The sequence below is a fragment of the Heloderma suspectum genome, chromosome 17 (genome assembly GCF_057233095.1).
Source record: "Heloderma suspectum isolate Gila_16-S chromosome 17, 16-S_ref, whole genome shotgun sequence".
Classification (NCBI taxonomy): Eukaryota; Metazoa; Chordata; class Lepidosauria; order Squamata; family Helodermatidae; genus Heloderma; species Heloderma suspectum.
Window position 1 is genome coordinate 4150519 of NC_139474.1, and position 26506 is coordinate 4177024.

The window sequence follows — 26506 nt, forward strand, 5'->3', positions numbered from 1 at the left end:
CCGCCGAGACTTTGGAAGTCACGCTGCCCTGCCCCCTTTTCCCGGCCCTTTCCCCGCCAGCCACTGATTGCTTGGTGGGTTGGCAGCTCCTGTGCAGCTTTCCCCCCATTCAGAACATCAGCAGAGTCCTGCTGGATCAGACCCAGGGTCCATCTCGTCCTGCACATCTTGTCTGTTCACACAGTGGCCGACCAGCTGCCCACGGGAAGCCCATAAGCAGGACCTGAGTGCAACAGCATCCTCCCGCCCATGTTCCCCAGCAACTGGTGTACATAGACAGACTGCCTCTCATACAGGAGGTAGCACCCAGCCATCAGGACTAGTAGCCATTGGTAGCCTTCTCCTCCAGGAATTTGCCTAACCCCCTTTTAAAGCCATCCAAATTGGTGGCCATCACTACGTGTTGTGGTAGCAAATTCTGTAGTTTAACTCTGCACTGTGTGAAGAAGTCCTTCCTGTCATCCAGCCTGAATCTCCCACTAGCCTGATGGCTAGTAGCCATCAGGAGTAGTAGCCACTGATAGCCTTATCCTCTAACAGATTGAAATGCCTTTCCTAAGGCTTAATTTAGTGTCAATACGGTCCTTCTCCCTTAACCTGCCCAGTCACTGAGGTCAACCTGCTGGTGGTTCCATGTGGAGCCCATGGCCCAACTGGAGTCCACCCAGAGAAGAGCCTTCACTGTGGTGGTCCCCTTCCTGTGGAACTCCCTGCCTCTGGAGGTCAGGCAGGCATCAATGTTGTGCTGTTTTCGGTGCCTCCTGAAAACATCTTTATTTCAAGAAGCTTTCCTTGATTGACCAGCCACTTGTTTCTATTGGTATTCTGTTTTTAAAAAACAGATTTTTATACGGTGTTTTATTATTTTTATCTTTTATTGTTCACCGCTCTGGAATCAGTTTAGATGTGGAGCAGTATATACGGGTGCAATCCTATGGCCGCTAGACAGCGGCTAGATGGCCACAGGATTTGTTGGTTTTCAGGAACCAATCTCGGAGCCTGTGCCCCGAGGTTCGTTCCCAGAAAACCGCCTCCCTGCCCCAAGAGGCACAGTTCATCCATGGCTCCATGCTCAGAATAGCAGTGCAGAGTGGGGGGAAAGGGGGCATTCCTGGGGGTGGGGAGGGGGTGGCAGAAGTGTTGTTATGACACTTCCTATGTGCTGTCTGGCCGCCCACCCACTGGATAGGTGGTCGCCTCCGAGTTCAGAGGCAGCTGCCTATCCCCATAGGATTGCACCCTAAAAGTTGCAAATAAATACATAAGTAAGTAAGTAAGTAAAAATCAGCTGGTGTTTTTGGTAATTTTGGCCCCATCCTTATTGAATGTTATATACATTGTAAGTTTTGAGAATTTTGGTAAGTAGGCTGGGTACAAATACTCCAAATACCTAAATAAATAGCAACTGCCCAGACCTTTCCCCAGACACACACTTACTGCTGTTTTTCCACCTTGTAGGAGGCTGTTAGCTCATCAAAGAGTTTCCCGTTCATCTCCATAAAGGTCTTGAGGACGTTGTAGACCAGAGAAACGATGGTCCTGGGGAACAGGGTGGTGTTGCCGGGTGGGGGAGAGAGATCAGAACATTAGACACAGGGACAGTGAAGCTATTTCCGGTTGCACACCTGGGTGGGAGGTCCAGATTGAACCCAGAGTGGGATCCCTTCTGCTCCCAGGTCATGCACGGGAAGTGGGGGGAGCACAGCTCAAGACTTGATATCCTCAGGACTGGACTACTGCAATACATTCTATGTGGGCTAGAGTTGTAAAATGTCTGGAAATTTTGAGGCCATGGAAAAAAACTGGGTCCTTCCTGTCCCGTCCCGTCCCCCCCCCCTGAAAAATGGGAACTTTGGGGAAAAACAGAAAAATAAGCTATACTAAAAAAAATTAGTGCTCTTTACAGCTCTAAAGTCACTTTGTTGCTTTAAGACAGCCTTCCCCATCCTGTGCCCTCCAGATATTTTGGACTTCAGCTCCCATCAGCCTCAGGCAGCATGGCCAACGTTCAGGAATGCTGGGCACTGTAGTCCAAAAGATCTGGAGGGCACCAGGTTGGGTGGGGCCGCTTTAGGAACATCAAGCAGCCTTTCTGTGCCTAAAGTTATTTATATATGACTTAGTTTGCTCATGAAATGATCATTATATTTTAAAACTTTTAAAAGTAAATTCAGTTAGTAGATTTGAATTTATTGTCTGAATAGATTAGAACAACATTAAATAACTGCTACAGCATCAGAAACACAGGACTCTATGGAACAAAACCCAAGATGCCAAGAATTTACAATGGTGACTCTACTCACATGTTGGGAAACTGAGCATAAATCTCTATCTGTAAAATATAGTTTAGATCAAAAATTTTAGTAAGGAATGAAACTAACTAACTAACTAACTATGCTGGGAGGATTAAAAAAAAAGACCCTTTTCCCCATGGCTTCATTATTTTCAGACATTTCACATCTCTAATCTTTCTATGAAAGTGTACTTATTATATAGTTTTTAGAAATTGTTCTGGGGTGGGGGGAGTAAAGGCTGTAGCCGTGAAATTAAAAGAGGCTTGCTCCTTGGGAGGAAAGCTATGGCCAACCTAGACAGCATAGTAAGAAGCAGAGACATCACCTTGCCGACAAAGGTCCATCTAATCAAAGCTATGGTTTTCCCAGTAGTAATGTATGGCTGTGAGAGCTGGACTATAAGGAAGGCTGAGCGCCGAAGAATTGATGCTTTCGAACTGTGGTGCTGGAGAAGACTCTTACGAGTCCCCTGGACTGCAAGGAGGTCAAATCAGTCCATCCTAAAGGAAATCAACCCGGTCTGCTCCTTGGAAGGACAGATACTGAAGCTGAAGCTCAAATATTTTGGCCACCTAATGCGAAGAGAAAACTCTCTGGAAAAGACCCTGATGCTGGGAAAGACTGAAGGCCAAAGGAGAAGGGGACGGCAGAGGATGAGATGGCTAGATAGCATCACGGATGCAATGAATATGAACTTGAGCACGCTCCGGGAGAGAGCGCAGGACAGGAAGGCCTGGCGTGCTATGGTCCATGGGGTCACGAAGAGTCGGACACGACTGAACGACTGAACAACAACAACAACAATATATAAATATTTGTCTTAAATTCTATAAGAAAATACTTCATAATCCAAAGTTGTTCAATTTTTCCATTTTTTTTGGTAGAAAACCAAAAACAGTCCTTGGGAAAAAACGGAATTTTTTTTTTCCCCCCTGAATTTTTCTGGGTTTTTTTCCCAGGCTTTCACATCTCTATGTGGGGCTGTCCTTGAGGCTGGTTTGGAAGCTGTAGTTAGTGCAGAATGTGGCTATCCAGCTGCTGTCTGGTCTCTATGTAACACCTTTCCTGAAGACAGCTTTGGCTATTGAACCGCTGAGAGATTTTTAAAATTATATTCAGCGGTAAATGCCACAAGTTCAGATTTAAGCTGTTGATAGTAGTCTACAAAGCCCTAAACAACTTGGGACCAGGAGACTGGGAGACAAGCTTTCACCCTTATCAGCCTTCGCAGTCACTGAGGTCTTCTGACGGGTCCTGGTGATCCCACATGGCCAGAGACCCACCTGGAGACTGTCCAGAGCAGGGCCTTCAGCGTGTTGGCTCCCACCCTTTGGAATGCCTGTCTAGCAAAGATCAGGTATGCACTGATGTTACTCAGTTTTGGTGGTTTGTTGAATCCACTTATTTTCGGGCAAGCATTTTCTGACTAATGACTAAATTCTAGCCACTGTTTTATTGATGTTTCTGCTTTCCTTGTAATTTTTCTGTGTTTTGACCGCTCCAGTATCTCTTGAAATGGAGTGGTTCATAAATCCAATAATTGATCACCCGTACGGCCCCCTTTCCAGGGTGGATTCTTTCTTTCTTTCTTTCTTTCTTTCTTTCTTTCTTTCTTTCTTTCTTTCTTTCTCTTTCTTTCTCTTTCTTTCTCTTTCTTTCTCTCTCTCTCTCTCTCTCGCTTTCTCTCTCTCGCTTTCTCTCTCTCGCTTTCTCTCTCTCGCTCTCTCGCTTTCTCTCTCTCTCTCTCTCTCTCGCTTTCTCTCTCTCTTTCCCTCCCTCTCCCCCCTTCCCTCCCTCTCCCTCTCTCACCTTCCCTCCCCCTCCCTCTCCCTCCCTCCCCCTCCCTCTCTCCCCCTCCTGTTTTGAAGTTTGTTGGTGACAAGGTCTGAGCGCTGCTGCATTAGCCCGCAGTAGGTCTCCTTGGCCTCCCCACCCACCCACTCACGGGTTCCAGTGCTCCTTGGAGACACGGTACAGTGTGCCGAAGATCGTGGGCAGCACAGCGTGACAGTTGTCTTCGACCAGACTCAAAATGTACTCGTTGTTCCAGAAATACAGAGCCCGCTCTGCAACCTGCCGGGGGAAGAAAAGGACGACTCAGAGAGGAAGGGGTGCATGTAGCAGGGAGACAGAACACCAGAAGTGCCCTGCTGGGTCAGACCCGGGGTCCACCTAGTCCAGCATTCTGTTTGCACAGTGGCCGACTAGCCACCCACGGGACACGAGTGCAACAGCACCCTCCCGCCCATGTTCCCCAGCACTGGTGCTCCCCAGCAACTGGTGCACCCATATTCCCCAGCAACAGAGGCACAGTGCCTCTGATAGTGGACATAGCACAGAGCCATCAGGACTAGTCGCCATCGATGGCCTTCTCCTCTAAAAGGTCGAAATGCCTCTCCTAAGGCTTAGCTTACTGTCATTAAGATCCTTCTGGGAGAATTTACCACTCATTCCTGATCTCTGCTTGCCGTTCTTTAACCAGTTACTGATCCATAAGAGGACCTCTCCTCTTATTCCCCGACTGCTGAGTTTGCTCAGGAGTCGTTGGTGCGGGACTTCGTCAAAAGCCTTCTCCCTTATCAGCCTGCCCCGTCACTGAGGTCATCCGAAGGCATGCTCCCGGTGGTTCTGTGTGGACCTATGGCCCGGATGGAGTCCACACGGAGAAGAACCTTCAGGGTGGTGGCCCCCTTTCTATGGAATTCCCTGCCTCTGGAGACCCAGCAGGCACCAACACTGTGTTGTCCAGGGAAGACGTCTAACCTCCACCCCTCGCACTCACACAGCTGCCCACGCCCAGCCAGGGGTCCCTGAGCCCACAACTCTCCCATCCACCCCTCCCCAGCTAATCTGACCCAGCCCTGCCTTTCCCTTTCCCCTCTGGTGGCACACCTGGAAGTGGGGACTGGCGATACATCGAGCCACCTGTCTGAAGAGCGGCTCCTGGATTTTCACAAACTGGGAGGGCTCGATGACATCCAGGATCTCCTCGATCTCTCCGAGGAACATCACCTGGGCAATGGCGAGGGGAGAATGGAAGTTCGAGGAAGAGAGATGGGCATTAGGTAATATTTATTTATTATTTTAGTTATTCATTCAATTTATAACCCGCCTATATACAAATACTCTAGGCGGCGTACAAAGTTAAAAACAATTTAACAAAAACACCAGCAATAAAAACAGCACAGCATAAGAACAGCGTATGAAAGTCAGCCAAAGGAACCAGAGTTCTAAAAAGGGAAGGCCTGCTGGAATAATAAGAGTCCTTAATTCCCGCTTTAAAACCTTCAAAGAGGTCAGCCGCCGCATTTCAACCGGCAAGTCATTCCACAACTGAGGGGCAGCATCACTACGTGTGCAAGCGCATGTGCTGTTGTTGTGGCAAGATGGGACAGCAATGCTGACGCTTCTCCTGCTTCCTCCAGCCCTACCGTTAGAACCCAGGACCAGCCCTACTGTTAGGCAGTATGAAGCAGCCGCTTCAGGCAGCAAATGTTAGGAAGTGACAGCAGGTATTGCAGAGACCTGTGTGCCGTGTGATCTGCTCTGTGCCTCTTTCAGTGGAGGATGCTGTTTTTTCATCAGTGTTAAGACAGAATCATCTGCCACTTCAGTCAGCTTTTGTACATGGAACGGGAGGGGGTGCCTTCCTATTGGCAGACAGCGTACTGGCTCTGGCTGCCAATACGTTTCCCATCAGAATTCAAGGTTTTGGTGATGACATTTCAAGCCTTAAGTGGCTAGGGACCTGATATTTGAGGGTGCGCCTCCTGCTATATATGCCTGTCCAGGGACTGAGATCTGTTGGAGGCCCTCCTCTGCGTCCCACCAGTGCGGGACATAAACTATGGTGGGATATGGGAGAGAGCCTTCTCTGCTGTGGCACCCTGGTTGTGGAATGCCCTCCCCTTGGAGGCTCGACTGGTGCAGATATTGGTTTCATTTCGGCACCAAGTTAAAACATGGGTTTTTACCAAAGCCTTTGAGGGGTAAAGGCATTCCCTAAAGTAGCACATTACTTTAATCTTTTAGATTTTAATTGGTATTAGCTTGTTTAATGGTTTAATATGTTCTTAGCTGTTTAAATTATTTATTTAATAATTAATATTATTATATTAATAACTTAATACTGTTTAAATTGATTTTATGTGCATGCCGCCCTGAGGTCTTAATGATATAGGGCGGGATATAAATGTTTTAAATAAATGCCTCAGGCAGCAAAATGTCTCGAGCGCATTCCAGTAGTGAGCAGGGACAAAGGGTGGGGTGTGGAATTCACAAAATGCCAGCATATTGTAGCTTAAAGCACTTACTTCCAGTAACCCAGCTGCAGGAGAGACATTTCAACTAGCGCTATGCCGAAAATGTCTCCCAATTTTTTTTTCGACCGTTGTCGTTCAATTTGATAGAAGAGAAATGGCTTTCGAAAAGAAATTCAGAGGAGGAGAAATTTCGGAGAAATGCTATTGGGCTGGGTTTGGGTTTCTTGGGCTTACCTTGCTTAGGAGGTGGCCGAGGAGTGAGCACAAGGACTGTCCTGTCTTTTACTGTACAACCATCTCTCTGGCTGCCTGTGGCCTCCTCAGCTTCCTACACTTCAATTAAAGTCCAGTTTAAGGCACCACGAGGCCATTCCTCTCTTAGGGGTTTTTCAGATCAGGACATACGGGCAGCCTGGAAAGCTAGCTTAAATTGTCTCCCAGATTTCTCTGCCAAAAAGCCAGGTGGAGAATTTCAAGAGGCCATTTGCACGCTCTAATTTCAACTATTCAGAATAGGGGGAAAATGGCACAAAAGCTGGGAAATGATCAAACAATTGATAATTGGGGGTAGGGATAAGGGAAAAGGGTATGGCCATCTAGGGAACCCCCGAGAGCCAGATTTGGCCCTGGGTCTGGGGTTCTGCACCCCTGCTCTAAATCTCCCATCTAGGCCCTTCTGTACCCCTGGTCAAACCCAAGAGCTAATTTCTGTTCCAGTCGAAACCAAAAAGAAATGAGAAATCAGGAAAGAGCTGCACATTTCACACACAAAATATCAATGCTGTAACTATTTATAAAACATGATTAAAAATGCACAACAGAAGGGAGAAGCAAAAGTCAACTAGTGAACAAGAAATATGAGCAAACTTCAAAATTCACAATAATATACAATGAATATTGAAGGGCAGACAAGACACAACATGATCCTGTTACACACTTCACAGTCTCAACTTACAAGGGCAATCTAGTAAGAAATAAACATTCAGTACCTCCTTCTGGGTGCAGGTCTTTGGCCAGTATTTCAATAGACCACGGATCACCTGGCAGGGGAAGGAGAAGAGAGAACAAGAGACAGAACAAGATAAAGTTAGGAACGCAATCCAGCATTGCCCTGGTCATCCTGCTCGGGTCAGAGTAAGGGCTTCCTAACCTTCTCAGTTAGGCCTCATTTAAAAAATGGGGAGGGGGCCTTTCCAGGGGAAGGCTCATAGTTCTCTCTGTTCTATACCTCAGTGGTAGAGCATCTGCTTTGCATGCAGAAGATTTCTGGTTAAATCCCCAGCATCTCCACTTAAAAAGTGATGAGATTGCTAGTGACAGGAAAGACTTCTGTGGGAAACCCTGAAGAGCCACATGCGGAAGGTCCCCGGTTCAATCCCTGGCATCTCCAGTTAGCAGATGATGGGAAAGAGTCAAGGCCCGTCTCTGACTGAGACCCTAGGGAGCTGCTGTCAGTCACAGTAGACAATACTAGGCATGCTGGACACACACTCTAACCTGGTTCTCTATCTTCCTAGAGAAGGGACCATTGCTCACTGATAGAACGTGTGCTTTCCATGCAGAAAGTCCCGGGTTCAGTCCCCAGAATCTCCACTTAAAAGGTGATTGACAGGATCCATCTCTGCCTGGGACCTTGGAGAGCTGCTGCCAGTCACAGACAATACTGGGGGTGATGGACATATGCTCTAACCTGGTGTAAGGTGGCTTCCTAAAGGGCCCATAGCTCAGTGGTCGAGCATCTGTTTTCCATGCAGATGGTCCCAGGAAAGACCCGTTTCCACCTGAGAACCTAGAAAGCCACTGCCGATCAGAGTAGACAATACTGGACTAGATGGACCAATAACATGACCTGGTCTAAGACAGCCTCCCTGTGTTTAGCCCCTGCTCTCCAAACACAGGAAAGACTGCCGCTACTATGCCCACTTGGCTGCACTCCACTTTGCTTACCCAGTCTAGGACCTACTCATGGTCTTCTCAGCTTCCCATAACTTTTTGCACACAGTTACAGGCATTACCCTACCACCTTGCTCCTCTTACTCTACTCCTCCCAGCGAACATCCCGCTACCCGCCTGGCAAACCCCGACTCACATGCTCCGTCAGGGTGGCGTCTTTCTCCAGGAACTGGACCACGCAGTAAGCCAGCTGCAAAAGAGACACTGGGGTGAGGGCTGGAGACCCAGGCAGCCACTGATGCTGGCTTTCACTTTGTTTTGGTTTGTTTTTTCCTCTACTTTTATTTTGTTTTAAACTTCTGAACGTTTTCATATTATGTTCTATTATGCTACTGTATTTTATAGGTTTTGGGAACCACCCAGAAATCTCTGGCTACTGGGAGGAATAGAAATGTACTAAGTAAGTGAACAAGTCAGCAAACAATAAAATAAAGTATTTTTATTTTAAGTTTAAATTCCCCTGGCTGTGGCTCACCTGGGCGTGGAATATGGAGAGGGATTTCACCGAGTGGAGTGGGATGAGGACACGTACCAGGAACTGCTTGTGTTCGGACTTCAAGGGCAAAGCAAAGCCATTGATTATGCTGGGGAGGCAAACACAGGGAGTCAGAGCGGGGAGCGGGGAGATGGGAGGTTGGGGCACTGACCCCTGGCCGAGTAAGGAACATCCTTGATGGTGGAACCAAGACAGCCTCAGAAGATAGTGGACTCCCCTTCATTAGACATTCCTAAGTACAGGCTGGATTACCACCTCTCAGGGGGGCTATTGTAGCAGATTTCCAGCACTGCCCAGGGGTTGGGTTGGATTGAATGACCTTTGGGGTCTCTTCGAATTCTATGATCCCTTTGTCCTGAGAAGGAGAAGCCATGAACTCCATTTTCAAAAATTCCAGAAGGGGGAGCGCCAGCATGGAGGCACAATTAACCCCCACTCCGTCCCTATGTCCCCTCCCCAAACTTTGGACTTCAAGATCAGCGTATTGCTTCTCGTGACTCACAGAGTGTTGGCAAAGCTTCAGATAGGAACAGAGGCGTCAGACCATGGGTGTACCTGGCTCCCCAGGGATTCAGACAGGAGTTTTTCCAGCCCCACCTGGAGATGCCAACCCCCTGCACTGAGCAGGGGGTTGGACTCGATGGCCTTGTAGGCCCCGTCCAACCCTACTATTCTATGATTTTATGCTGGGGTAAAAGCAGGGGCTCTACCACTGACTTTTGGCCCCTTCTAGATGTGCCTCACTCTGCCCTTTTGCTCCATCCACACCAGGACGGAACGCAGCTTGCACATGGCAGACTGGTGAAGTGGTGGTGGGGAGACAGAAGAGAAGAGAGCTATGATGGACGACTGGGGTTGCTTGAGGATCCTGTGTGGTCTGCATTTTTCAATGAGCCAACCTGATTCACGTTCCCCAGATCAATCTGTGGAACGGAACCCAGCTATCCTTCAGATTACACACATCTCTGAGTTTTATGATACAGTCCTCAGCTCAGAAGTGCATATAAAAAAGTGTATTTCAGGATCAAATGTATATTTAACCAAGTATTTAAATATGGATTTTCGTACGTTTTTTAATTTAAAAAATACAGATTGATGTGAAAACAGGATGGAACAGAATTAGAAAGGAACACATGTGAAACTGACACAGATTGGAGTTAGAGTGATTGCTCCAACCCTGCATTCACAACTGGGGGAGCTCTGACCCTGCTCTGCCCATAATGCCAAGCCAATCGTTTGGTGGCTTTTGTGCAGTTTTCCTGTTTTAAAAGGCTGAAATGCCTCTCCTAAGGCTGAGTGATCGGCCGTAAGAGCTTGAAGCTACAATTAGGGATGTGCGAACCCACTCCCATCCGGGTTCTCCGGGTGCCTGCCCAGTCCCTGCCCCTGCCTGCTGGTCCCCAGATCGCGCTCGAGCCCCTCCCGCACTCGGCAAGCAGCCTGCACTTACCCTGGCAGCCTCGTCAAGCTCCACGGTCGCAATTTTTTGAAAAATAAAATGGCGACTGCAAAAATGCGCACATTGGTGTGTGTGAAAATGTGCGGTTTTGCGAATATGCATATTTGCATATGCGCGAAGATGCATTTTCGCAAAATACGCAAAAACGTGCATTCACAAAAATGTGCATTTTCGAACATGCAAATATCTGCATTTGCAAAATGCACGTTTCTGTGCATATGCAAATATGCGCATTTTTGCTATCACCATTTTATTTTTCAAAAAATGGTGATTTTCTGAGCACAGGCAGGGGGCAAGCGGGGGCAGGAACTCAGGTGTGTGGGCAGTGGGGGTTCTGCAGGCTTCCCAGACCGAATTGGGTGCCTGCACCATCCCTAGCTACAATATGTTGATATTTATGGTATTTTAGACCTCATCCCCTTTTGCCTTCAGCCTCACCCACCACTGGAAAGTGGCCTCTGACAGCTTCTCCGAAATGCGGCCTTGAGGTTAAAAGAGGTTCTGCACCCATGCCCCTCCCCGTCCCCGGTGTCAAAAAGTGATTACCTCCCCAGGATCTCCAGCAGTTCCGCCACACCATTGAAATGTTCTGTCTCGTAGATAAACCTGGAAGGGAGGAAAGAGGTGGAGATCTCGTCATCCTTATCACTGCAGTCACCTGCAGATGGAGGAAGGCGGCAACGCTGGCTTCATCGCATCCAGCACTGCCTCCCACCAGCATCCTTCTCCTTCCGCCTGTAGACCACCAAGGTGCTTTGATGCCAAGCTGGCCAGGGGTGGCAAATGTGGGAGGGCAATATCAACATAAACAATCCTGTAAGAGACCTACAACACAGTGTCAGTAGTTTCGTGACTGGTCTGGAGAATGCTCACACGTTCTGGGAAGTGTGAGCTGCAAAAATCAGGGATTACCTCACCTTCAACCAGGTAATAAAGACGGCTATTTTGCCTTTATCAGGACCAGTATACCACTCTTAGAAACGATTTCTTCAGGAAGCGTAATTATTCTTTTGCAACGTTATCAGTGATTGTAAATTGTTACTGAACTTGTCAGATCTACGGGAATGCCTGATGAAGATCTCGTTTAGTCAAAACAGAGATACACCAGGGTTCTGTAGACGTAACCGTTAACGAGTTGTTGTTAAATAGACCAGCATAGTTGATATAGTTACTTTGAAATCCTGGCCAATTGTGCACAATTGTAACCCAGTTGGCACAACTGTACTTCCAGTCATTATAAATTTGGGAACCAGCTGGCCCAGTGCTGTGTTGTAGGCCTCTTACACCAGGCGTGTTTATAATGATACTGTTTTGGGGGACCCTGTCCTTTTAGTTTTGTTTCAACGTGGGAGGGCAGCCAAGGGCCCCAGACCACAGCGGGATTGCACGGACCAGTGATCTCCACTATTCTTCAAGCAGGAGCCACTCTAGCTCCAGAGACTTGCCACTGGAGCCCCTTGGGGGGCTTTTCTGGGCCCTGGGAGGCCTCTTCTGTCCTTGGCCCCTCTCCCTGTCAAGTGGTGATGCTGTGCGCTGGACAGAGCTGGAGGCCTTTTTGGGCCTCTTCTCCTAATCCCCTTCCACACTGCCCGAGCAAAGCTTCAGTCAGTCAGTCAGTCAGTGAGCGGCCTAGGAAACTGCCTTATTCTGGGTCCATCCAAGCCCAATGCTGTCGACACTGAATGGCAGCAGCAGCAGCTCTCCCAGGTTTCAGACAGGAATTTTTCCTGTCCTATGTGTGGGTGACAAGGATCGAACCTGGGATCTTCTCCATGCAACGCTGGGGCTCCACCACTGAACCTGGGACCTTCTGCACGCATAGCAACGCTCTACCACCGAGCTACAGCCCCTCCCCAGGCAGGCAAAATCCGACAAACTCATGAGGTCTTTGGACTGGGATGGATCTTTTTCTTGTAACAGACAGCGCTCTGCTCTAAGAGCTGCAAAACCTCCCAGCGCAGGTCTCCCTCTCACCTGTGCATTCCATTTCCCATTCTCCTCCAGCACCACGGCAGCAAGCCAAGCACATCGCTCCTTGTACTCCCCACCCCCCGATAATGGGCCAATTGCTCCTACATTCTCCTCTTCCTGCCCTCTCCTACCTACCACCTTACAGCTGAGGAGCGGCAGGTCTCCTGAACCCCCCATCCCCGAGGCATGTTCTGATGGCCCAGATCACAGCAACTGCCCCACGGCTAAAGCAAACTACGAGATAAAGCTGGAGGGAATCTGCTGAGAGAGAGCGAATGAGTGACTGAGAGAGGGGGAGAGGCGTACTTGAGGTGACTGGGTGCAGCCAGTGGCCCACGGGCCTTGCAGTGGAGAACACTGACCTATACCATGCCCACCACAGAATGGGACATAGAAAAGGTCAGACAGCGGAGTCCAGAAGCTCGTATGCGCACGCACACCCCCACACAGACTAGCCATCGGATTCTCCCAGAAGACACCAGAAGAGGGTGTCAAGGAAAGAGGAAAGGGGAGTCCCCCGCTAGTGAATGAGGGGAGATCCTGCCCTTTAGTGGGTCTCAGTCAGCGTTACCCATTGAATAGGCTCTGGCTCCATGCATAAATTCAGACGACCTCCACACTCCGTCCCGTGCTAGGAACGGGCTGTGCATGGGCTGGAAGTAACAGCTGAGTAGCCGCTTCTGATCCCCCCATCACTCCACCTCTGAAGGAAAGCCTGAACTGTGGGGCAGGATAAGGAGCGGGGAGGGGAGAGTGCTCACCGCAAAAAGATGTTGTTGCATTGCTTGCGGATGTAGGCACGCAGACCCAGGAATTTGCCATAGACACGGTGGAGGATGGTCTTGAGGTATTCGCGCTCCCGGGGGTCCTCACTGTCGAAGAGGTCTAGTAGCTGGAGGAAAGAGGAGGGGAGAAAAGATGTCGCCATCAGCAAAGAAAACCGGAACGCCTGCTCCCACATCAACTTTTCTGGATATTCAGGACTTCTACCAAGGCCTTTCTCCAGGCACCCTGTCCCCAGGCATAAAGTAAGTGCTGACTGGGATGAGGACTTTTCCAGCTGTGGTCCCCCCATTCTGCAACTCCTTCCCCAAAGAAGCAGGCCTTTGTTATTCACTTCCTTTTATTCTCCCAGAATTCGAAATTACTTTTTACATACTTTTTAAAGCACAGGCAGTTTTACTGAGCAATCTCACTGTGCCACTTTTAAATGCATTTATAATTGTTCTGTTGTTTATCGTAATAATGTATTGCTTATGAATTTTTACTGTGAAACACGCTGAGGGGAGGAGCCTTATCTAAATCCTCTAAACCAGGCTCCCCTAAGCTGCTGCCTTCCAGATGTGTTAGAGTACAATTCCCATCATCCTAGGCTGGCTGGGAATAATGGAAGTTGGAGCCTGGGAGGCACCAGGATGGGGAAACCTGCTCCGGATGGCCACCAATTTGGATGGCTTTAAAAGGGGGTTAGACAAATTCCTGGAGGAGAAGGCTATAAATGGCTACTAGTCCTGATGGCTCTGTGCTACCTCCAGTGTCAGAGGCAGGCTGTCTATGTGCACCAGTTACTGGGGAACATGGGTGGGAGGGTGCTGTTGCACTCATATCCTGCTTGTGGGTTTCCCATGGGCAGCTGGCTGGCCAGTCTATGAACAGAATCCTGGACTGGATGGACCCTTGGTCTGATCCAGCAGGGCTCTTCCAATGTTCTTATGGCTTCAGTCGGACACCTAGGAAGCTGCAGTATACAGAGTCAGATCCTTGGTCTGTCTAGCGCAGTACTGTTGACCTGACCAGCAGCGGCTCTCCAGGCTTTCAGGCAGGATTCTTTCCTGTCCTATCTGGAGATGCCAGGAATTCAACTTGGGACTCTCTGTCTGCAAAGCAGGGGCTCCACCACTGAGCTGCAGCCCCTCACATGGCCACCTGCACCCCCACCTCTTGCTGCTTCACCAGGAAAGGCCTGGGCCCCTCCCCACTTCACAGAGGCTATTCCAACCAACTGCCCTGTGAGCAGGAGAAGAGGTGGTAAACCATCGTATCTTCAATTAGGCCTTTAACCATTTTTAATTGCATATCTCCTCCCGTCTTCCCTATCCCTCCCGTGTCACATCTTAAATTTGGGTGATAAGCCTTATCTTTGCAAGTTGCTCTGGGAGGCTTTTTAGCTAAAGGGTGGGGTAGAAATTCTGCAAATAAATAAATACTACTCGACAATTTGCTATACTGCTTGGGGTTTATGCGACCTGTAATCTAAACTTCTGCATGGCACCATGTTGCCCTTCTGCCCTAGGACAGGGGTGGGCAGAAAGCAGATCTCCAGATGTTTTGGACTTCAGCTCCCAGCATTCCTGATCACTGGCTTTTGGGAGCTGAAGTCCAAAGTATCTGGAGACCTACCTTCTGCCCTAGACTTCCAAAACTGAAGTCTTAGGTGCCAAAGTCCAAGGCTGAGGCCCACCTGTGAAGCAATGAGGGCTCCCTCCTGCTCATGCTCACATACGATGCCCAGAAACTGGGCTTCCTTGTTCCAAGCCACGCACATACTTGCTGCCTGCCCACCCTCACTCACCAGCAATACGAACTTCTGGTCTATGTAGCGCTTGGCAACTGAGGGTTGGAAGTCTGGACTCTCGAGGAACCGGAGGAAAAACTCATACACAAGCTGGGAAGAAACAGATGGAGCTGGAAATCACTACTGCCACGAACTATTCCCCATGGACACGTTTGTCTTCCCCACCTCCAGCTCAAAGAAAAGATAAAAAGGCATCCCAGCCAGGGGTGTTGCTAGGCACTTAAGAGATCTGGGGCTCAGACCCATTGGACACAAATCTGCATAAAATGTGCATATGTTGATTTATATCTATATATGCAAATGCAGAAATAATTAGCAGGATGTAATTAAGTATCACAGGAGGCAAAGCCAGTCAATTAATTTCTCATGCAAATCATTTACAATAAAATATGGGCACCATCCTATGCATGTTTAGACAGAAAAAAGTCTACAACTCCCAGCATTCCCCTGCCAGCACTGCTGGCTGGGGAGTGCTGGAAGACACAGGACTTTTTTCTGTCTAAGCATGCATAGAATTGCACCTTAGGTTCTTCAATTAATTTGTACCCTGCCGAGATCATCCCAAATTAATGGGAAAAGTTTTTTCTGAGCTTAATTGCCATGCAAGGAGAGATTTTGGGGGGTGGGGGGTGGCGGTGTGTGTGAAGGGGAGAGTTAACCCTTCCGTCCCCCAGCTGCAATCCCCCTTGAAAACCGTCTCCTGCATGGCAATCAAGCTAATAAAAATGCCTTCCATTGGCATCAATGGCCCTGGGGAATAGAACCGGGGCCCTGGCCTAGCAACGCCCCTGATCCCAAGCCTCCAAAGGGCAGAGCTGGTAAGATGGCAGCCAGCTTGCCCTTCAGCCAAAGGTACTCCCAAATGTGCACACGTCCACACCACCCGCCCTACCTGTCCCCAGAGAGGATCTTTACCTGGAGATGCGGCCAAGACGGTTCCAGGTTGGGCTCATCCTCCTCAGGGTCAAACTCGGGGTTTTCACTGGGTGGAAGTGTCCGGAAAATATTGACTGAGATCTGCGGGGAGGGCGAGAAATCAGCCAGGCTTGCGTGGCCTTGCTTCTGCTCCGAGCCTACCATTCCTAAATTTCTGCAAGGCAAACCAAACCGGACCCTAAAGCCCACTCCTCTCTCTCTGCAGCTTTGCTTCAAGAACACAAGAATGGATATTCCGGGTTACCCAGCAACTCACCGGCCCCCACATGCTGCCCTCGACAGGGGGCAGCCGGATGCCACGAGGCGGCCCAGGAAAAGAGTGATGAGCCCATGATTAGCCTCCAGCACCCGGACAAGACAGACCCAAACCATCTCTGGAAACAGAGGCTGCATCTCCCAGCTTACATGGCTGGAATCGCTTGGAATGTTCTAGAGTAGGCTTCTCCAATCTGATGCCCCACAGATGTGTCAGACTACAACTCCCAGCATCCCCAACCTGCATGAATGCTGGGGGATACTGGGAGTTGTTGTCCAACACGTCTGGAAGGCATCAGGCTCTGGAGTGCTAGAGATCTTTCTGTTGCCTCTCAGATCCAGTGGATGAGCTGGTGGTGGCTGGTGGGGCAGGGTACCCAAATGTAGGCAGAGCCAAGGTGTTGCAGTAGGCAGAGAGCATGAGTTCAAAGCGGGAGGGGGGGGGACTCAGCCACAGTTGGGTGTTTGATGCCCTGCCTGCCCAGACACACCAGCCATCTCTCGGACGAGCCTCAGTGCTTGGTGGACTGGGGGTCGTTTACCCTCGCCCATTCTGCACCAGGGGGTCTGTTCAAGCGGGGAAAGCCTGCAAGGCTGCAGCATTCCTGCCCCCCAGCCTCCAGCATCTCTCCCCCCAAGCCCCACCCCAGCAGCCCTTCTTGTTTTTGCAGGGGACAACGACACACAACCCAGTCCTCTCGGCCCCCTCACCATCTTGATGATCTCGGGGTAGAGAGGCTCAATGAGGATGCCACGGTTGGTGGCCACACACTCCACCAACTCATTGAGCGCCGCCCGCTTGATCTCCTTGCCCTTCAGGTCAGCCACGCAGTCAAGGAAGTCGAAGAGAATGGAACACTGCTGGAGCTTTTTGCACAGAAGGTCATGCAGCTCTGAAACAGGAGCATCTGCAGGAAAAAGGGGGTACACAGGGCTGAGCTTCTTCCCCAAGAGGTGCTGGGGCACAAACATACTTGGTAGTCATGTTGATTGTTTAAAACCTGTTTTAGGTATGTCCCTGCATATGCTGTCTGTTTTTACATTTGTATATAAATGGCTTTTATAATATATTTTTAAGGTTTTAATCTTTGCAAACCACCCAGAGAACTTTGGCTATTGGCTGGTATAGAAATGTAATAAATGAAATGAATCTGTAATCCAGCTGTGGAGGCTGTGGTTGCTCAGCAGTGGGGCAAAAGCAAACTCTTTGTCATCCTTACCCCAACCTGGTTCCCCCTCCAGAAGTGTTGGCCTACTGTTGTGCTTTTAAGCTTTCCTATTTTATATCGTTTTATGCTGAACTTTGCGGTTTTAATTTTTGTGAACCACCCAGAGAGCTTCAGCTATTGGACAGCAGAGAAATGAATAATAAAACATTACAACTTCCATTATCCCCAGCCAGCTTAGCCAGGATGGTGGGAGTTGTAGTCCAACAAATTTGGAGGTCACCAAGTTGGGGAAGACCACTGTGTTTTTGCTCTATTTTATTACAGTTAGGGCAAGGTGGGGCAGCGGCCTTCAGATGACCCTGGATTACAACTCCCATCACTCCTGACTACTGGCCATGCTGGCTGGAGCTGATGGGAGTTGTAGTCCAACACCGTCTGAATGGCCACCGGTTCCTCCGCTTTAGGGGAAAGACAGTCGTTCAGCGGCAGAGCACCGGCCTTTCATGAAGACGGTCCCAGGTTGGATCCCCAGCAGCATCTCCAGGTAGGGCTGGGAAAGAGCCCCATCGGAGACCCCAGAGAGCTGCTACCAATGAGTGTAAAGCAGGTAATACTGAGCTTGATGGTCTCACGAGCCGTACAAGGCAGCTCCCTACTTCATACGTTATGAATGAAGTAGAGCAGCTCCCTACTTCATACTGTTACTTCATACGTTCCACTCCTGAGCCCTGCTGTTTAAAAGCAAATCCCAGGGTCAAATCCGAGCAAGCCTTACTTCAAAATAAACCCAATCATGGCAAAATGCCAGCCCTGGAGTGCCCACATTCTGCGAGGGAGGTGCAAGCCTTAGCCCCGGAGGCTGGGGGCTCTGATGTCAGAGGGGGGGTGGATCCGCTCTGGGTTTCAGTCAGAACTCTGAAGGAGCTCTCCAAGGTGCAACGGGCCTTAGAGAGCTCCCTTAGAGTTCTGACTGAAACCCGGAGCAGATTCGCTGCCCACTGACATCGGAGCCTCCAGCCTCCACTGAGCCTTAAAAGATGCTCAAGAACAAGAGACCATGGCAAACTGTCTGCTCCCAACCTCGGAACTCAATTCCAGCCCTCCCTGCCTGTGGAAAAATCTTTGCCAATGCAAAGTGGGTAGGGAGACGCCCAGACTGAAGGACCCGCCTGAATCTGCAGAGACCCCAAGTTGAATTACACAAATCCTGTGTGTGCATGTGTGCACAGGTGTGGAAGGACAGGTTCCCTGACAAAAGGCTCCAGCAGCCTCAAACGGGGCCAAGTGAGAGCCTGTGCGGTGTAGTGGTTACAGTACTGGACTGGGAAGATCTGGGTTCCAGTCCCCGCTCAGCCATGAAGCTCACTGGGTGACTTTGGGCCGGTCACTGACTCTCCGCCTCACCTACCTCATAGGGTTGTTATGAAGATAAAACAGAGAGGAGGATCATGTATGCCTCCTTGGGCTCCTTGGAGGAAAAGGCGCAATAGAAACGTAACAAATAAGCACAATAAAGAAAGAAAGAAGGCAGGTCATACCTCTGCACACCACTGCTCTGGAATTTAATTTATAAGGAACTGAGAGACAACCGAGCAAAGAGGTGGTTGCAGGACTTCTGTATTTGATCTATATCATACCATCTGTGCTGCATGGCACTTGACAAAGCATTAATAGGACACCGCCCGCCCCCCCACCCCCCGCATCAAGGAGCATATAGTCTAAAATTTGACACGGGGAACAGATGAAATGCAGAAAAATTAAGACGGTGCTGGTAGACAGGTAAGCAGTGTGCAGTAGTTTCACTTTGAACGTGTTTAGATTTAGTTACAGGGATGTGTGTTAACAGCGCCTGAGAGGTGTTCGGTTGGGGGGGTTGCAAGGGGAGGGCAGAATGGGCAGAAGGGTGGTGGCTGCCCCAAGGATCAGTAATATGGAATGGAAAATATTCCATGGAAAAATGCCACAGTGGGAAGGTTTTGTACCCCATATCAATGACCCCTGGTGGGGACACACCCTCCTTGGATGCTCATTCCTGTCAGTGACCCGATTCATACGATCAAATCACCCATGGTTTGTTAACCATGGGTTGTCTGTGAGCATGCCGGAGCTAGTGAGTGGGCTGGTTCTTGCCCACTTGCTTGCTCCTGCGTTCAATTAACAACCCAGAAACACCCAATTCCTGGGTTGTTTTGTGACATGCAAACCTGGAAAGTGTGGGTTGTTTAACCCCAGACTTAACCCATGGTTTGTTGTTGGGTTAACTCTGGATTGTTTAAGCTCTAAACAGCCCACACTTTCCAGGTTCATACGTCATGAAACAACCCAGGAATGGGGCATTCCTGGCTTCTTCATTGAAAAGTGGAAGTGGCGAGCGGACAGAAGCAGGAATTGCCCATGATGTGGGTCACTGTCTTCTGGGGGCCTCCTTAACATGGGGTTTACACATGCCTTCCTGTGATTAGCAAAGTGGCTCTGGCTAGACTGGCTTCATCCAAGCCCTTCATCCATTTTTAGAAATGCATTGTTTCATAACATTAATTAGGAGCATAACGAATGAGTACAATGCAGGGCAACTAGAGTGGATACAATAATTTAATACCATTAAATTAAAGTAGTTATGTGCCACCTTTTGGGGTTAAGACCTCCCCTGGCAGCTTATAAAAGATAATTGGCTTTGTGTACACTGGTAATAGTAGGATATTACCTTCATATACATAGTAGGGATATTATGCTTCCAAATGATTTACAGTACAATTCATTTGCTTTCAATCCCAGCCTCCAATGATCTTGCTTTTACTTGTCCATCTACGCCGTGCCTATCCAAAGTTGCTTCCGGTCCTAATCCCAGCTTTCCCTAACCTAGTGACTTCAGCTCCCATCAGCTGTAACCAGCATGGCCAATGGCCAGGAATGCTGGGAGTTGTAGTCCAAAACATCTGGAGGTTGAGCAAGGCTTCCTTATGTCTTTCCCTACCTTGGTTCCACCTCTTTCCTTTTCCCCTTTGATTTCATTTATTACATTTCTATACCGCCCACTAGGTGGTTTACAAAGATTAAAACCATTAAAATACATAATATGAAGTATAAAAACCACTTGTAAACTGTCTGGACAGTGGTATAGAAATGAAATTAATAATTATAATAATTTACATAAAAACATATAAACAGACAGCACACACACAGACACACACATATCTAAAATAATTTTAAGCAACCAAGAATAAGAAAAATCCAGGACTTGATTAAAACCTCATCATATGCTGCCAAATGCCTGAGATAAGAGGAAGGTCTTAACCTGGCACCAAAAAGATAACCATCATAGAATCGTAGGGTTGGAAGGGGCCTATAAGACCATCGAGTCTTTTTAATGGTGGAAAGATTTTGGAATTTGAATAGCGCTCCTTTTCAGGAATGGTTTAGAGCAGGGGTGGACAAGTGCCGCTCCAGATGATTTGGCCTTCAATTCCCATGACTGCATTCCCCCCATTGCCTATATTGGCTAGGGCTGATGGTCAAAGTATCTGGTGGGCCACAACTCCCCCCCCCCCCCCGATTTAGACTAATACTAGCCAAATCTAAAATCAAAGCTGTCATTCACTTTTTTCAGGGGTTTCTCACTAATTAAACATTTATGCACACGGCTCTTAGAATCATAGAAGCTGATCATCAACTTCAGGCAAGCTGCAATTAGGTTAATTATTTTCAGTGTCTTTGTTTATTTCTTAACATCTAAATAGTGTAAGGGAAGTGCATGCTATTGAGCTGACACACCTTAAAATATTTACAAGTATTCCAGTAAAAATAATTTCCAAGTGAAGTTTCACATTCGGTTCAATGTAATATTTAAACCACATTAAGTGTGCTTTATTGATCCTCCCCTCTGCCCAATTAAATATTTCAGTTCAAATACTTTGGTTACTGGGGGGGAAAAAACTTTCGAGAAATTTAAACAGAATGCAAAATCAACATTGCATACTTTTTTTAAAAAAAGGTCTGTTTACAAAATACAAGTCAAAAGTGCTATTCCATCAATTTAGGGCAGTGGAACATTTTCTGATTCAAAATTTTCCAGATGGTGTCTTTTTTTAATCCTGTACGTCATCCTGAGAGGGGTTGACCCTTAAAAGCAGCCTAAAAATACTTTAAATAAACATAAAAAAAACACAAAACACTGCTAGGAATATAGCATCCTGACAGCTCAGAATTGCCCTGTGCTTGCATCCATTAATGGATTGGGATATCTGGGCATCACTTCATCTTCCTCCTTGGCTGCAGCAGCAATAGATTACCTGAAATATCATCTCCTCCTATATAGACCATTAGGCCACTAAGATGGGAGGAGTTCTCTGTGGTGGCCCTCACCACCTAGAATGCTCTCTTCTGTGTGATATGTCAGGCACAGATGATCATGTGCTTGGTTATTGATTATTTAAAATGTACACACTTACCCTGACTCTTCCCAACCATTAGCTTGTCTAAGGCCTGGGTCGCATGTAATGACAACCCAGAGTACAATTTGAGTATGGGCTGTTGTTGAGTCACGGGTTGTTGTTATGGGCAAACTCTGAAGTATGGTTCAACCATGGGCTGTTAACCCATGGTTAACCACCCAGAATTCACAACATAATAACAAACCACTGGTTCGCTGTCTGGGTTGTTCATGATTAACAACTCAGTTAAACCATAGTTCAAGGTTCGCATGCAAAGACAACCCATGATTCAATGACAACTCATACTCTAGATTGTCGTTATGTGTGAACCAGGCCTAAATGTTGTTGTGCTTTTATAGTGATGTATTGTCTTATAATTTGCTGTAAGCTGCTTCAGGGTTGCTTAGAAAGAGAAGTGTATGTAAATACTGTAAAATAAATAAATAAAAATAAGCTTTTTTCCCCAATTCAAGGCACTTGTGAATTTCTCAAGATGCCATCATTAAAGAGGCCTCACCGAGGTGGCTCCAACATCCTAGAAGGCACCCCTCATCCACAGCCTTTTCCTGACAGGGCGCTGGGCCCCTCCGGCAAGGCCGGCCGTGTCCCCTGACAGGCAAGGCTGGCCCTTACATGAGGTAGAGTGAGGTGGGTGCCTCAGACAGCTGATTTTCAGTGCCATGAAAGGGCAGCAAATTGTTATTTATTATTGTTGTATTTCTGTTGTTGGGGGTGGGGGAAAGAGGTACTTGTGGGATTTTCTGCCTCAGGAGTCAAAATAAGGTGAGCAGCCTTGGGTACTATGCACTTGACTTGGTGGGAGGAAGATCTGCTGCTCTTCCTCAGGGACCAAAGTATCTTGGGCCAGCCCAGCTAACAGGGACCTCCTCCTGGTGCATAAAAGCTACAGCAAGGATGGGGAGGCTTCAGGCTTGCAGAGTCTACTTTATTTTTATTTTTTTACTAGAACCTCATTATCCACGACCCTGGTGGAAAAGACATACACTTAGAATTACAAGATTCTGAGCCCAGGAATTTGTCCTGGGTACCATCCCAACTGAATGGAGCTTACAATCCTTCTCTTTACCCCAAGCTTTCTTCATTTCAGCAGTATCATTTAGCATTGGGTGGGGGGGAAGTAATTATATTTATTTTTATTTATTAAAAATTATTTCTTGGCTGCAATTAAGGGTTGTTTCTGACCTTGTTAAACAACTGGAAGTCAGAAACCCTCGCTGCTCTATAGCAAGTCACCCAGGAATCTACTAGTAGATAGGGAACACCGGAAGCTGCCTGATACAGAGTCAGACCCTGGGTCCATCTAGCCCAGTATTGTCAACACTGACTGGCAGCAGCGGCTCTCCAGGGTTTCAGGCAGGATGTTTTCCAACCCTAGCTGGAGACATCGGGGATCGAACCTGGGAACTTCTGCATGCAAAGCAGGGGCTTTACCACTGGGCTACATAAGAACATCAGAAGCTGCCTTATACCGAGTTAGACCATGGGTCCATCTAGCCCAGTATTGTCAACACTGACTGGCAGCAATAGCTGTCCAGGATTTCAGGCAGGGGCTTTCCCTGCCCTACCTGGAGATTCCGGGGATCGAACCTGGGAACTGCATGCAAAGCAGGGGCTTTACCACTGGGCTACATAAGAACATCAGAAGCTGCCTTATACCGAGTTAGACCATGGGTCCATCTAGCCCAGTATTGTCAACACTGACTGGCAGCAATAGCTGTCCAGGATTTCAGGCAGGGGCTTTCCCTGCCCTACCTGGAGATTCCGGGGATCGAACCTGGGAACTGCATGCAAAGCAGGGGCTTTACCACTGGGCTACATAAGAACATCAGAAGCTGCCTTATACCGAGTTAGACCATGGGTCCATCTAGCCCAGTATTGTCAACACTGACTGGCAGCAATAGCTGTCCAGGATTTCAGGCAGGGGCTTTCCCTGCCCTACCTGGAGATTCCAGGGATCAAACCTGGGACCTTCTACATGCAAAGCTGGAGCTCTAACGCTGAGCTATGGCCCCTTCCCCTATCTTCTGCCCATCGCTGACCTGGAGAAGGCAAGGACCATGGTGCCCGACTATGGCAATTCGTCCCTGGCACCCTTGGTGGACTGACAACAGGCATTGCAACCTGAGGAGCTGGCTGCTCGAGCCGCAGAAGAGCCGAGCATCAAGACTCGATCATATCAGTGATACAAGCACATCAGCCATGTTGCCGCCACCTCTTCCTCCTCCCCCCATGCCTCCTGGGATAGGAAGCAGCACGGGGGATCCCCCCAGGATCCGTAACCATGGCAGCTGTAAGCTGATCAGCCACATCTCAAGGCAGGGATGTACAGCTCAGAGCCTGCGGCCTAGCATGGAGGCAAGAGCACACAAGAGCACTCCTGGGGGCCAGACCAGGAAGCGTGAAGCACCTTTCCAAGGAGAGCAACAACCACAGCCAGGAACACTCAGAAGAGCCAAGGAGAGCCACTTCCCCATCCTGATAATGGGCCAGACACTATCTCCTCCCAGGAGCATCACTAGGCCTGAGTCTATGGGGCTACAGCCCTGAATCTATTTCCTAGGGCCCCAAGTTCTATTCCCCAGAGCCCTGGGTGTCCGTTCGTGCCAAAGGAAGGTTTGGGTTGTTTTTTTACTTTGCTTAAGGAGCAATCCTATGGATGTCTAGACAGAAAAAGTCCTACAACTCCCAGCATTCCCCAGCCAGGATGGGTGGGAACCTCTCTCTCTCTCTGCGTGGCAATTAAGCTTAGAAAAAAACTTTTTCAATTGATTTGAGATGACTAGGGGCAGGGTGAAAATTGACTGAAGTATTGATTCATTTGTGAGTATTTGGATGAGAGGTTAATTTGCTCATTTTGCCTACTGTAAAATTTAAATACATCCTAGTAAATATGTCTATATTTGCATGTATGGATATAAAGTAACATATGCCAGTTTTATGTGGATTTGTGTCCTACGGGCCTCGGCCCCAAATCTTGTGTCCTATGGGCCTGAGCCCCAAATCTTTTAGGTCCCTGCCTCCACCTACCATTAAACCTCTGGAGTTTAAATGGCTTCTGTCACACTCAGTCACAGGGCGCTGACAACTGCCCTTCAAACTGGGGAGAGGGATAGCTGTCAATTGAGGTCTCCCCGCTCACCACACTTTTAAGAGAGACACCCGCAGGATGTTCCACTCTGGAGTGCAGAAAACTGCCCTCAGGGTGTTTCAGTTGCATCTCAGTAGGTTCTCAGAAGACCTGAGTTGGTGCTCAAATTACAGAGGAAGAGATGTGTGCATGGGGTGGGGGTGGGTGCTTAATGAAATCCCGACTGATTTTATTGCAGTTCTTACTGTCTCAGTGTATCCCTTGTTTTAACATAAGCATCTGTTCATGCTAACATCTGTTTATTTACTACAATATAAATTGTAGTAAATAAACACTGTTTTCTTAATTGCTCATTTGTAATGTATTTTGCGATGACCGTTTTTAAAATCTGTGCTGTTAGCCACTCTAAGTACATCAGCAGAAATTATCTGCATTCTTTTAAAATCATTTTTATTAATAATATCCAAGCCCCGCCCACGGACTCTTGCCGATTTTGGTCTAATCATGCCCCCTCTCCCTCAGTTGCCTTCTAAAAAGAGTAGCTTGAAGAGGACGCCTTCCAGCCCCCTCTGACATACAAACACACCTGTCATTTGAGCACTCCCAGGAACAGTGCTCCATTGCCATTCTCAAGCTGCTGCAGGCCCAAAGATAGGCCTCTGATAGGGCAATTATCTTCAACCACTATTCTTCCACTTCACAGAGCACCCAAAGGTAGGAATATAGGATCAGCCTTATCACCAGGCCAGACAATTTTTCCATTTAGATTAGTGTTGCTCACACTTAACTGGTAGCAGTTCTTCAAGGTCTCTGGCAGGAAAAGGTCTCTCCTCATCTTCCGCTACATCTTAATGGGAGATGCAGGGAAATGAACCTTGGACTACGGCTACTGGGCTATGGTCCTTCCCCTGGAACGCAGGATGCTGCCTTATACGGAGTCAGCCTATTTGTCCGTCTAAGCCAGTATTGCCAACACTGCCTGGCAGCATTTCTCCAGGGTTCTCCAGGCAGAGAACGCTCTCCTCCATCCCCTGCTATGCTACCCTTTCTCAAAGTAGACCTGCCGGGAACTGAAGTTTCGGACCTGCAAAGGGGTGTACAATCTACCCACCTGGCTGGCCCATGAGTGAAACAGTGCCAGAGCTGTAGGGGCAATGGCAATGCCAACCTGCAATGACTACCCTGACTCAAAGCAATGCCTAAGGAAGATAAGGAGCATCGCAAGGAAGCAAGCTGTCTGGCTCCAGAACTCCATCCACAAGTAGCCAAAATTACACTTCATTGCATCTGTCTCTTGCTCAAAGCAGCCGTCTGAGTAAGAAAGGGTTACTTGTAAGAGAGCGAAAGTGTGTGTGTGTGTGTGTGTGTGTGTGATGAAACAAAGGGCACCACAACCAAGCTTCATAGCTCAGATTCTAGCATAGGTTTTGCCAGAGCCAAGCCCAACACCCAAGTCGTTTCACCACACTAGCCCTCATTAAGGAGTCACTGGTCAGCCCTTTTTGCTGCAGCAGGAAACGATGGATATTCTTCTGCAAGTCAAGACAGAGCAGATGCTCGGCCACCCTTGGTGAACCAAAAAATTCCAGATGCTGTT

At 48.3% G+C, this 26506-nt stretch overlaps 1 protein-coding gene across 1 annotated transcript in view; it reads right to left on the minus strand.

Annotated features, from left to right (window-relative positions):
* Positions 1–26506, minus strand: part of PPP2R5B (protein phosphatase 2 regulatory subunit B'beta) — a 30508-nt gene that overhangs the window by 2467 nt on the left and 1535 nt on the right. Inside the window, exons 2-12 of the mRNA XM_084823836.1 lie at positions 16913–17109; positions 15926–16027; positions 15008–15100; positions 13197–13327; positions 11011–11070; positions 8985–9093; positions 8646–8699; positions 7546–7596; positions 5187–5306; positions 4240–4367; positions 1438–1539 (exon numbers count right to left, since the gene is read on the minus strand). Coding sequence (XP_084679962.1) covers positions 1438–1539; positions 4240–4367; positions 5187–5306; positions 7546–7596; positions 8646–8699; positions 8985–9093; positions 11011–11070; positions 13197–13327; positions 15008–15100; positions 15926–16027; positions 16913–17109 — 1147 coding nt within the window. The remainder of the gene's footprint in view (positions 1–1437; positions 1540–4239; positions 4368–5186; positions 5307–7545; positions 7597–8645; positions 8700–8984; positions 9094–11010; positions 11071–13196; positions 13328–15007; positions 15101–15925; positions 16028–16912; positions 17110–26506) is intronic.